Below are 14,078 nucleotides of genomic sequence, written 5' to 3' on the forward strand. Positions count from 1 at the left end.
CACATCATGAATTTGGTCTTTTGGTTCATATTGTTTTGATAAAGAGAAGAGGAAGAAAACAAAAAAAAAAAAGCGAAAAAGTTTGAACTGAATTTACTGAGATTAAGAGCTTAATTTCCTAAGGTGAAGAGCCATTTCCGGAACCCTTGCTTTTGCTGTGCCTTCCCAGTGCTAAGGTCTCCTGTTGATTTTCACCTGGATTTTACCACACCAGTTGCATGGAAGAGAAGAGAAAATACAGTGCATTCTACTATCATGCTTGCTTTGCAAATGAGGATTTTTACGGGGACAATTATTTGTCTTATGTGAATTTTGTGTTTGCTTATATGCCATTCATCTGAGAAACACGAGCTGCATGCAGAAAACCGTGCCCCAGTAGACCACGTCAGGTAGGAAATACTCAGAAGGCATACATCTCAGCCACCTACCAGCCACCTCAATTCTCCACATGTGTTAGGAGCCACACCATCCACTTACGGTGTCACCGCTGTCTGTAGGATTTCCCGTAACTCCTTCCACCAGTTCACAAAAACAGCAAAGCTGTAACCCTTCTGATGCCCACTTCCACAGGCAAACGTCAGGCATTTTTCAAGATAATATACCGTATTTATTTTAGCATTTAGGTAAAATGGTCTACAGTTTTTATTAGTGTCCTATCTTTCTTATGTGTCATTGTTGAAGTTTCTGAGTGTTGCTCTCCAACCCTACATCTTTCCAGTAGCCCTGGAGTTTTATTGTGCAAGTTTGTATAGTATGGTGCTTTTTAGCAGTGCGTGTCACATTATAGCAGAATTGACTATAACAGTAGCATCTCAAGATCAACAGAATCTCAAAAGAAATTGATTCTATCCCTTATGCCTTAGCATTGGTAAAAATCTCCTTCCTACACACTTCCGTAGCACCCTGTACATTCTCCCTCCCGATGTAAGCCTTTCCTGATCAACTGGCAGTTCCAAGAAGACAGGGACAGAGTATGTCCTTTTTTGGTTTGTTCCCCTCGCCCTAATACAGTGCCTGAAACATAGTAGGTGCTCAACAACAATTTGAAATATGACTCTATGTGAATATAAGTAGTTTTGTATTTATTTAGGGAACGCAGATGTTTCTTTTGACTTAGCAACCCGAATGCTTCTTAACGCTATGTTTTAAATATTACAAATGATTAGTCAGAAATTTTAAGGTAATTAGTTTATACTTGAAGTGGCAGAAATGTTCTTGTTCTGACATTTCAGCAATCAGCCAATTTTCACTTTATTAGATTTCATAATGAACATAGTAATTATGTGGTACTAGTGTCATTGTTTCTAAATTTAAGAAATTGTAAGTCCTGTGAATATTTTCTTAAAAATTGATAAATTCATTATAAATATTTAAGAAAATTCAGAAAATGTAGAGTGTCAAGTTATTATTTAAATTCAGGTTAAAGATAAAGCTTGGAAAAATAACAACTAATACTAGGCTTTCATAATGAGAGAAGCAGCATTTGTCTAATCAAACTTTAGGCAGCTGTGAGAGAGATGAATCTTCTCCTTTATTTCTTTGACTATTTCTATTTAGAGACTATCACTTCCTCAGTCTGTAGTTCTTTGCATTCTGAATTCACTTGAATCTTTTTCTGTGTTATTTAATATTTTCCAGTTCCATATTTCTCAAATAGGGAAGTCTATGGTAAAAATGATTGTGGTAGTTCCTCAAAATAATTGAGTTACTGAGTTTAGAAACTACAATAATTATTTTTACCCATAACCTTACCTATTTGTTGTGTAAAAGTATTTTCTCATTTCACATTGAATCTCTGAATTTCACTGTGGAGTACAAGGCTCAAATTCTACCTCTGTTGTACAACTTTCCTCAAAATTATAGCCCTAATTTAATTTTCCATTGAGGTATTGTAATTGATCTTGATTAACTTCCCCTCTTCCATAAAACCTGTGAAAGTAAATATTTCTTTATAGTACCCAAAGATACTCTGACACAGACTCCATTATAGTATTAATAATAAAATATGTATATTATAGACCCAAAGGAAGTAGTGAAATTTTAAAAAATTTACTTGTATACTTTTTAAAACTTGTGTACTTTTATTTTGATAATTTCAAGCCTATAGAAAATTTTCAGGAATGCAAGAAACTCCCATATACTCTTTACCTAGTTTCAGCAATTGTGTACATTTCGCCTCATTTGTGCTATCATATTCTATCTACCTTTACATATGTAGTTTTCTTGAATCATTTGAAAGTATGTTGGAAACATCATGCCCGTATGTCCCTAAATACTTGTGTGAATTTCCTAAGAATAAGAACTTCTTGTTCATAACTACAGTAAAATTATCAAAATCAGGAAATTTAACATCAGTATGATTCTATTGTCTAATCCATAATCCATATTCAAATTTTATTGATTTTCCCAATAATGTCCTATAGCTAGCTAGCTATTTTTCCCCCAGTTCAGGATCCAATTCAAAATCATGCATTGCTTTTAGTTGTCTCTCTTTAATCTCCTTTGAATGGCAACCGTTCCATACATAGCCTTTTGATTTTCTTGACCTTGACATTTTTGAAGCAAAGAGGACAGTTATTTTGTAGATCTTCTTTAATTTGAGATTGTGTGATGTTGCTTGTGATTTAGGTTATGCATTTTTTGCAGGAATAACATACAAGTAATGTTGTATCTTTCACAGTTCATATATCAATTAACATAATGTTAATTTATTCTAGTATTGACATTCATTCATTCATTCATTCATTCATTCATTCATTCATTCATTCTCTTTGATGTATTTACTCCTTTTTGTAAGGCTAAAATACTCAGAAAGTAGTTTCAGAACTGCTAACCCATAACACCAAATAAGGAAACCTCTGAACTGGAGTTCAGTATAGCTTTCAGTGTTTTAAGGTGAAATTAAATTATGGCAAAGTACATAAATCTTAAGGGAAGAGTTGGATGACTTTTGACAAATACACACACCCATACTCACATCTCTGTCAAGACTTAGAAAGTTTCCAGCAGCACAGAAAACTGTATTTTTAATATTTTTCCATTATAGATTACTTTAGCCTGTTTTAGAAAACCATAGAAATGAAATTATGTAGTGTATACTCTTTTGTGCCCAGTTCCTTTTGTTGCCCTGATGTTTGTGTATTCATCCACATTGTTTTGTGTTTAGTAATTCATTCTTTTTATGGCTGAGTAGTACACTATTGTATGAAAATACCACAATTTGTTTATCCATTCTACTGTGATGGATGTTTGTTTTGGGTTGTTTCCAGTTTATGGCTATTATAAATAAAGCTGCTGTGAACATCCAAGTACAACTATGTATATTTTAATTTTTCTTGAGTAAATGCCTGAATGGAACTGCTGGGTCATAGGGTAGCTGTATGTTTAACTTTGTTTTAAAAATGTCAAATTTGCTTCACAGTAATTGTACCATTTTATGCTCCCATTACCAATTAGGACATTTCTAGTTGCTCCTCATCCTCACCAGTGTCAGGTGTTATCAGCTCTTTAAATGTTCGCCATTGTGACTGACAGCTCATTATGGCTTAATTTGCATTTTTCTAGTTACTACTGAGATTGAGTACTTTTTTCTTATGCTTATTGACCATTTGTATAGATTGTGAATGGTTTGTTCAACTCTTTTGCCTATTTTAAAAAATTGGGTTGTTTTTCTTTTTACTAATAAGTTCTTCATATATTGTGGTATTGTGGGATGTTTGTATTGTGAATATTTTCTTTCATTTTGTGGCTTGCTTATTGGTTTTCTTAATATGTTTTCTATTGAACAGAAGTTTTCACTTTTTCTGAATTCATATTAATGTTTTTCTATTATGGTTATTGCTTTCTGTGTTCTAAGAAATCTTTGCCTACCCTCAGTTCACAAAAATATTTTCTTCTGGATTCTTTAACAAGCTGTATAGTTTTACATTTTACATTTACGCAGATTAATTTTTGTGATGTTTTGATGTGCCGTAATAGGGATTAGAGCTTAATGTTTGTTGTTTTTCTCTGTTCAAATTCACATTTCTGAGTGTTTATTAAAACAAGAAAAAGTTTTACGATTGTAAGATACTCTATTTTGATATATTATGCTTTTGGGTAAGTCAAGTACTTCAACATTAATTTAATATAGAAATGTATAAATTTGGAGACTATATAAGCAAACGAAAATGAGTTTATTGCTTTATGATAATGTAAATAGCTAGAGCATTTTAATATGTTTAAAAGAATAGGTACATTACTAAATTTACTATTTCTACATTAAGAGAGACTTAGTGTGAAAACTTTGTCACTGTACGCATTCTACAAATAAATGGATAGTTTTTTAGTTTTTCAGATGAAATCATCATTTTTTATATAACTTGCAAAGTGATTTGATTGCCATGTTATATCTCTTTTATTGGTGGTCTAAAGACTGTCAGGCTTTCCATTCGAAACCCCTATTTTCAGGAGTTTATGAGCAGACAGTTGAAAAAAAAAAGTAACCAGCCAAATCTTGGCATTCATGATCTTGGTTCAATAGAAGGTACTTGCTTTAACAAAATTTTAAATAGTCAGCTCTTTTTTAAAGTTGTAAGCAGTACAAAGAGGATAAAGGAATTTCTTTGGTTAAATAAATAGGGAATATTTTTCCAGACAGCTTACCCCAATTCAATTTACAAAGCAAACTTTGCCCTTCTAGAAATCATTTAAGTATGTACCGTCCTATGTTCCAGTTGCCACAAGATCTTGCCTCAAGACTTTTTTTCCCCTTTGCTACCGTTCACAGCAAAATATGCTTTATCCTTGTTCTCTTTTCTATCCACTTATGCTTTTTGAATTCTCCATAGTATATTTACAGTAAAAATGACTTTCATTTTGGCATTCTGTTGTTTTTTTCCTCCTCTTTGCAGTATCTACTTGAACAAAACAGTATATGACCTTACCTATTGGTTGGAAAACAGTATTAACTTTGAGAGAAGTTGCGGTGTAAAAAGCAGTGCTATTATTGAAATTAAATTTCTGAAATACAGACTATAGAAACTAATCTGAAGATTAACCCTTAGGAGGTCCAAGATGGCGGATTAGACAAACAAACAAAGTTAAAAAAAAAACCCAAAAACTAATCTGAAGAGCTGTCACTTAAAGAGCAGGCTTTTAGGCAAGTTTCTTTCTTCTTCCGGAAAGTGTGGATGTCAGCTTGAGTACTTTCACATTCTGTTTTTAACCCACTATCATTTGCATGGTGAACATTGAACTACTATTGGTCCATAAAGGTGTTTGTGGGTTTTTTGTCACTTCTATTTCACTTCTTTTTTTTTTTTTTTTTAAACAATCGTTTCCTGAAAACCTAGTACAGAAATGTAACCTGCAAGAAGCAAGATGATCTTCTGGAAATCTTTACTTTTGCTGTACTCTGAAAATAATTTGCTGCAGGCAAGAAATTTTTTGGGTGCTGCTGAAATTTCGGAGATCTGGGAAAATGGGGTAATATAATCACATGACACCAGCTCTTAAGCAGCAACATCTGCTGTGGTTCAAAGCCACACAAAGAAAGCTACTTAAGCAGTTGCGTGTTTTGGACTGCACGGACAAGTGTGGTTCAGCTGCAAAGACTGCAGAGTCGAGGAAACTTAGAGCTTAGAGAAGGGACTAAACAATGGAGTCGTGGAAGATGAGCCTCTTTAAAAGACAAGCATCACCTGGTCCTCCAAGCTATGGAAGATCTTTGTCAGAACCTGCTTGTGCAAATTCAGAGATAGGAACAAGTTTAAAGAATTATCCATGGTGTGGTCCAGTGAAAAGCAAGAGGAAGAAAAACGGACGTGCTGTTTCCAATCTAGGAAAGCCACTGAGTTCTTATCGGTGGCAGACACATCCCAGCTTCAGGTGGAAAGGGGGCAAAATGGATAGTATGCAAGAAGATAAAGCAGACTTGGATGAACCACAGCAAAAGGTCCTGCCAGAGATGGTTGGTAGTAATGCTGCTGCTTCTGCTACTGAGGTCCTCGGAACATCAACAGAGAAGCTGAATCTGGCCAACACCCGGTCACTTCGGGTTCCATTCACCAGATCTATTTCAGAGCCAGAAGCCCGCTGCAGTATCAGGTTTGTTAGACCATGGCCGACTTCCGTGAGGTCAGAGCAGCAGGGATATCTCATCCGTGACATTTTCTCTACTCTTTCCAATGGCTTCTCCAGGGTGCTGAGTCTAAAAGGAGAATCAACCAATGAGACAGTAAGAGAAGGTATATTGTGACAAATAAGGGGAAAGAAGGGATGCCTGATTTAATTGCTACTGGAATTTTAATTATTTGTGTTTTATAATATGCTAAACCATTCTATTTGCTCGTTATAAGACAAATTTATTTAATTAGTACAATTTAAAAAAAGTTTACTTCAGAGAACCTCTTTCAATGAGTAATAAATAGTAGTAAAAATAGATTTGCTTAAATTAAGGCATTTTTGTATTATGTTATACATTTAAACTCTATTTTGGGGCCTGTGTGTTTTGTTTTTTAACCCTTATTTATCCCCATTAGTCTTTTTTTGCAAGTTAAATGCAATTTAGAGGTCGAATTAATCAAATAATTTCCTCATGAGAAAGTTGAGAATTAAAAAACAGAATTTCTACTGTGATCTCTTCATAAAAATTAACAAAATGTTATTAGAGAGAACTATCTAAAGCAGAATTGTGTTGATAGCCTTTAAAAAGTTGTAATTTTGGTTTGCCCAGGTCATAAAAATACACAATTTGAATATGGAAGTAGAAGATGCAAATCTTGAATATGTGTTCAGATGACAAAACAGAAATTTGTGTTTAGTTCATGGACAACAGAATCATCAGTTTCTTAAAACCTCATTAGGACTTGTTTAAACTTTAAAATGTTTTATATTCATGCATTGTTAAAGCCAAAAAACAACAGCAGAAAAGTACTTTTTACATTTTTATCTGATTGCCTTGGTAATGACTGATCTAATCTGATAAACTATTTTAATTATGTGTTAGGACCTATGTTTGTTTGTTTGTTTTCGAAACCTTAACACTGAAACTCTGATAACATCTCCATCCAGTCGAGGTCATTTTTGGACGCGCTCAAAATGGAGCTTATCTTTATTATGAGATTGATCACATCAGCAGAAGTTTAAATTTTTTCCAAAATTATGGGAATGAAAGGACTTTGTTATTGGAGTGCAATTTAGTTCCTTTTAAAATAAAATTGAAGAATGCAAAAAAGTGACCTATCAGTGAAGAATAAAGTAATTTCACAAATATATGTGTGCCAGTAATTCAGTATTTCTCCTAAACTCTGTCCTCCCTAGATTTTCCTTTGCTTAATGAGTTTTAATGATACTATTAAGTATGTATGTTTTCTTCTTATCCTTGGCTAATAGATAATTACCAAGAGTAAAATTTTTTTGGTGTGCTCTATTAACGTTTCAGTAAAATTTTTGAAAGACTAGGTTGTTGCATTTCCTGGGATGCTAGTGTGTCTATTTCCTTGTAAGGTGATCATAGGATGATGGAAAGGAGCATCAAAGGAAAGTAAGAGTTTAAAATAAATTCTTAGAATCAGGGTCTCTCAGTGCTTAATATGTGTGCATTTGATAAAAGAAAGCTATTGGGTTTTTAATAGTATTTGTATTTATAAATGTTTTTGGAGTTTTTTAATTAGGTATTTAGCAAGTATGTGAGGTGCTCTGAGAATGTGTACCTGCTTTTTAGTATATGTGCTGCCGAAGCGAGCACTTGTACCTGCTTTTTACACATTTATGGTCTACTTGAGATATAAAATATTCTGTATGTATTACTTCCTAATATCTTATCATTCTGATCATAGAATAATTATCCACATGGAAGCGTATACAGAGTTTAAGGTGCTTTATAAGGGATTTCAAGTCTAGTAGGTAAAGAAGAGTACACAGTGTTCCTACCAGTCAGATCAGCAATTTTTATTAAGTAGTTACTCTATCTCCTAAGTGCTTCACCAGTGGACAGTCAAGTTCTTAAGTCTGAAATGTGCTTTTTAATACAAAGATTGGAGCTAGTTCTTGTCAAGAGATCTTCGCTTTGGGCAATAACTTCTACCCAGCATACAGTCTATGAGGTGTGACAGTTAAGTTCTCGAACTTGTTGCAATGATGTTTCTAACCTTTTTTAATATCAGAGGGATTATTCATTATTAATTTGTGCCTACTGGACAAACAGTTAACCAAGTTTACTATTTGGAAGTGCTGAAAAGGCTGCGTGAAAAAGTTAGATGACCTGTGCTTTTCACCAACAATTCATGGCTCTTGCATCACAACAATGCACCAGCTCACACGGCACTGTCTGTGAGGGAGTTTTTAGCCAGTAAACAAATAACTGTATTGGAACACCCTCTCTACTCACCTGATCTGGCCCCCAATGACTTCTTTCTTTACCCAAAGAGGAAGGAAATATTGAAAGGAAGACATTTTGATGACATTTAGGACATGAAGGGTAATACGACGACAGCTCTGATGGCCATTCCAGAAAACGAGTTCCAAAATTGCTTTGAAGGGTGGACTAGGCGCTGACGTTGGTGCATAGCTTCCCAAGGGGAATACTTAGAAGGTGACCGTAGTTATATTCAGCAAGGTGGTATGTAGCACTTTTTCTAGGATGAGTTCACGAACTTAATTGTCAGTTCTCATATGTCAGTGGTTTTCCAACCTACAGTTGTGAACCTTTCTTTATTTCTCTTTCCCCACAGAAGAAAGGATATGATTGGCCTAGGAAACCTGAATTCCATTTCCATCTATGCCAATTACCATTTGTGAAATTTAGTCTCTGAATTTCTCTTTACTTTGTCATGGAATAGAAAATTCCTTCCTCATGAGTGATAAATGAAATTTGAAAATGCTATGTAAATTATAGTTTTTATAGCATTTATTCACTCACAAATGCTATATGGATAAAAAGTGTTCTTATCAGAGTTGCTATTACAGTAATGTGGCAAAGTATGGAAATATTAGAACATAGATGTCTTTAAGACTCTGTTAAAAAAATTAGTATATTTCTTAATTTGAAACCCGCTGGTTATATTTCTTAATTTGAAACCTGCTGGTGTTTGTTACTTTTCCTCTTCAAAAAGAACTGCAAGATGTGAGATTTATAGATGATGTAATACAGAATTGTACACCTGAAATCTATGTAATTTCACTAACAATTGTTACCCCGATAAATTTAAAAAAAAAAAAAAAGAAAAAAAAAGATGTGAGAAGCACAAGATAATGTAATAGGTATTTAAAGCATTTAAAACAGTGTTTGGCACATAGCAGTTTTTCTATATATTAGATATTGTTTCTATTAAGAAAGTGAATTGACATGGATATAGTTATTTTTTAAAACTCGGAAGGAGAAAGGGGATACTTGATGGTTGAGTTTGTTAAGATTACTGAATGTAAATAAATTATAATCTTCTAAACTTGTTCTGAGCATGAGCATGTTCTGAGCACAAATAAGTAATGATTTCTTGTTTCAGAGCTGAGCACCATCAGCCTCACGCTTAAAACAATGACATATGCTATAGGCAGGTCCCTAACCAGTTTCAGAGAGAGAAACTCAAAGGCTTCCTGTGTTCAACCCTCCAGTTGTGCAGCTTGTGTTCCTTCATCTGATACAAATGTTCAAATGATACAATATATATATTAAAAAAAAACGTATTCTTACAACTAAAAGTAATTCCAGCTGCACTGGACCCATGGCTAAGCATAGAGTCAACATACTTGAAATAAATTGAAATGCCCATTAAAAGAGGAATAACCAAAGAGATTATGGCATATTAGATCAACATAATACCAGAGTCTGCATAGTTGCCACTTACTAGCTATGTGACACTTAGAAGAAACTATGAAATTGTTTAAAGGTACATGGGATGTAAACCATCTATATCTAATGTGTATAACACTTAAAAAGTAGAAATTATTGGGAAACAATTTCCTTCCTAAATTATTTTTCTTCCTCTGATAGTAGGTACAGATAGAAATGAAAGCTTGAAAAAAAAATAAGAAAGGAAACTAAATATACCCTAGGTAGTTCTCCTTTCTGGTTATAGTTTATATTTTATCTATAATGTCACGGTAGTAAGAATATCCTCTCTTCTCAGTGTTAGTTATGCTTTAAGATCCCTAACTTGAGAATTAGAAGACTTTTTTTTTTTTGGTCTTCTAGATAATTTATTTTAATATTGTCATTTAATTTTTAACAACTTTTTCATTAAGAAATCTTATTGAAAAGGACCTCATACATTAACTGTTTATTGAGTACCTAAGACACTGGTCTTGGTGCAGGGAAATAGCATATGATTTTATTAATATGCATCTTCCTCACTTATTCTAAGGAATCAGTAACCCTATTAAAAAAAATAATAAAGTACCTCATGTTCACAAGATGTACATAATAATAAATGGTGGTAAGATCTAGTTAGTATAAGAACTTCTGTGGTGCCTCAGGTCTTCTCTATAATTACCTTCTATTTGCTTTATGTCATAATGAGTTAAAAAAAAAGTAACGTCTCTACAAATACAGAGAAATATGTTCCCCTCCTGCTATTTCTCCTGAGAATCTCTATTTCAGCGTGTATAACACCTGCCTAGCTAGCATTTTGTTACCCATCTGTTGCGTCTAAGCTGTCCTGAAGTTGTTGATCTAGTATTTTGTCACTTATGATACTTATGTTGCCTATTGTTAAGCAACTTTGAAGTTAATAAATAAGTTTTTAAAAATTTAGGCAAGGAACTTTAATACTTTAGGCTATTTACGTATAATTCTATTTTTAAAATTATTCAACATACACCAATATAATTCTTTCATTTTAAATCAATGTTCTGGGTGTGTTAGTCTGCTAGGGCTGCCATAACAAAAAACCTCGGACTAGGTGACTTAAAAAACAGAGATTTATGATCTCAGTGGTCTGGAGGCTGGAAATCCAAGGTCAGGGTGCAGGTGAGGTTGCTTTCTCCTGAGGCTTTGTGACCTTGCAGATGGGGCTGTCTTCTGGTATTCTCCGTTGGCCTTTCCTCTATACATAGGTGTTCCAGGGTCTCTTCTTTTAAAGACGCCAGCCTAATTGAATTAGGGCCCCACTCATTATGACCTCATTTCCCCTTAATTACCTCTTTAAAGGTCCCATGTCCAAATACAGTCACATTGGGGGCTGGGGGGGATACAATTCAGTTCATAACTCTAGGGAACAAAGGTCTCCACAATTACGAGGTTATAAATGCAATATATTAGCATAACATTTAAAATGTTGCATGACATAGTCACATATATGCTCAAACTTGAAAAACATTTGTTATGAAGTTGAGTGGCTTTAGAGAAAAATAGGTTATATCACTTTAAATTTATATCTTATTTTTCTCATCATATATGTGCCTTTTTAGAATGGTTGTAATCAGTGTAAAATATGTGCTAAATTGTCTTCCTTTTTTTTTTCATTTAAGACTATTTCATGTATGTTCCCATCTACTGACCAGTAATAAAAATGGCAATGATATTGGACTGTCTGGTAATCTGTGACATTGAAATGTTGAAGTTGGTTCTACTGGACATTTCAGTTGTTCACGTATTTTTTTTGCATTACAATTTCCACTTATGGAAATCATTTTTTTTCCTATTGGCTTATTTCTTTGGGGCATACCAGAAATAATTAATTATACCTTGTAATATGACTATCTTATAATTCATTATATATTTTAAGGCTTTCCGCTAGAAAGACATATTAATAATGCCTAATTTAGAAGTATTTCTTCTAAAGAAATGTAGAAGTATAATTTCCCTCCATGACTACTAAATTTGGACTTGAGCATTCGTTTTTTGTTTTTTGTTTTGTTGTTTGTTTTTTTACTTATAGCATGGGGTGAGAGAAATGGAAAGAAATCTTTTGAGTTGGACAAGTGGGTTCAAATTTTTACCCATGTTGTGGTCTAGTTATATAACTGAGAAAGTTTCCTGTAACCTTTCAGAGACTACATTTTCTCATCAATAAAATGTGAGATGGTAATAACTGTCTTGTAGGGCTGTTATTCATAGGAAATGAAGCAAGATGCCCAGCTCATTTAGGTAGTTGATAAAAGTTTTTATGAATATTAGTTTAATGGCTGTATAGTATTACTATTATATTTTAATTTTATTTATTAGTGAAGTGGTACATTTTTTTCCATAGAATGTTTTATAATATAATATTTTATTGTTTTTCAGGTAGAATCTCTTTTGTTTCTTTTATTTATCAAGTGGAATCTGAGTATATGTACCAATATTTTATTTATTTTTCAGGTATTTTACGCTGTAGGTTTTAAGTTCATTTACATTTATCTCAAATATTCTTGTTTTCAAGTAAAATTCTAGCAGTTTAAAAGAGTGATTCCGATCTTATAAAGTATGTTTTTGACACCACCCCCATTTCTTCATTATTTAGAAAATTTAATAGTACAAATATATTCTTATATTTCATTGTTAAAATGTTTTTGAAATGCTTAATTATAGTCTTTCTGGGATTAATTTAGTTGTATGATATGAGGTACAAAACTAAGCAAATTATTTGCAATATTAATAACAGTTGTACCAAATTATTTCTTTCTACATGATTTTGGCATGTAATTAAAATGTTTGAATGTTTCTCTGTTTCAAAATGTCTCCTGGAATTTCTCTTATTTCCCAGATTTTTCTATTTTTAAAAGCAGTAAGATTTGTTTATTTTTTCTGTAAAATGAAATAGGCTTTTCTCCAATTATAAAAGTGAAACAATTACTGTATAAATTGTACTAAAGACAAAATCATAAGACAGACAATTAAAATAGGCTATAATCCTTAGCTGCCAAACTGATTTTAATTTTAATATGAATTAAATTATTTTAAATTTCTAATTTTAATTTCAGTTACAAAAAAGGTACATGATAGTTGTGTAATATGCTGCTGCTTAGTCCTTTGTTAGAGTTAAATCTGGGGTTGAATTCTAGGTCTGCTTCTCTTTAGCAGTGAAGTAGGCATAAGCTATCTGATTCTGCATTTTCTTTACAATTAAACAAAGCTAGTAATACAGACATCAGAGAATTGTTAGAAGGATTAAATGAGATAGTATGTGTCAGGTGCTTTGTGTAACTTATAGTAAGAGCTCAATAGAAGTTAATACCCGGCGTTGTGCTGGAGCCAGCTTGCAGAGGCAATTTTATGCATCTATTCCCAATTCCCAGTTAGTGACATTACATTGACAGCTTAGTGTGACTGTTTAAATCCCTGAAATGTTGCAAATCAAAGGTAGGTGGTGGTGTTTCAGGTAGGGCAGTTGTTAAACTTTCAGCAATGTACCATTGGTAACACCTATTGTTATTTAAATCTTTAAAGTTTATAACCAGTATTTTACAGAAAATATGGTTTTAACTCTATATTTAAGTATGTTTTTTCTGACAGTAAGAAATTTTATGTTTTACTATTTTAGAGTATCAATCAAAGTTGAATATTGAGTTGTATTAAGTGCTTTATTGACATCTATTGATATGTATATATCTATATCTGCATATAGATATAGAAATATATAGACATAGATATATATGGCTTAAAAATGTATACACATTTTAAGAAAGGAAAACCTGTATTAAAATTATAATACTTAATATATACTGATGACAAAAGATGAATAGAAGTCATGTATATACATTTTGTGTGTGTGTATAAACTTCTTTCTTCTATCATTTTACTAGTGTTGAATGTCTAGGATAACCTATATATAGTGGATAAGTATTTTAAGGTATTTTTGCCGAGGTATGCTAGAACTTTGTGTTAAAATTTTTTTTTGTTTGTTTGGTAAATCATCTCTATGTTCCTGCCTCTGAGATTATATTACACAGTAATTTTTTTGACCCTATCATTGAGTGATTTTTGAGATCAAAACTATGTATTGCTTTTTAGCCCCCTGAATAAAATGTAATCCTCTTCTGAATTATAAAATAATATAAATAACACTTTGAAAATTATCTCTAGTGAATTTATTCGTGGTACATTTTACTACTCAATGAATTTTAAAGATAATTTAAAATTTTGTGTTTACTATTATTTATAACTTGTTCTGCTTATC

General features: G+C 32.7%; 1 protein-coding gene across 7 annotated transcripts in view; it reads left to right on the plus strand.

Annotated features, from left to right (window-relative positions):
* Positions 1 to 14,078, plus strand: part of RASAL2 (RAS protein activator like 2) — a 265,824-nt gene that overhangs the window by 76,001 nt on the left and 175,745 nt on the right. For 4 of the 7 annotated variants that reach the window (XM_033092534.1, XM_033092535.1, XM_033092536.1 and 1 more), the window contains exon 1: positions 5,331 to 6,227. The exons of the other annotated variants lie outside the window; for them this stretch is intronic. In XM_033092534.1, coding sequence (XP_032948425.1) covers positions 5,639 to 6,227 — 589 coding nt within the window. In that variant the 5' untranslated portion in view covers positions 5,331 to 5,638. Of the gene's footprint in view, positions 1 to 5,330; positions 6,228 to 14,078 lie in introns of those variants that run through there. 7 annotated transcript variants of the gene reach the window in all.

The sequence above is a fragment of the Rhinolophus ferrumequinum genome, chromosome 22 (genome assembly GCF_004115265.2).
Source record: "Rhinolophus ferrumequinum isolate MPI-CBG mRhiFer1 chromosome 22, mRhiFer1_v1.p, whole genome shotgun sequence".
Taxonomy (NCBI): domain Eukaryota; kingdom Metazoa; phylum Chordata; class Mammalia; order Chiroptera; family Rhinolophidae; genus Rhinolophus; species Rhinolophus ferrumequinum.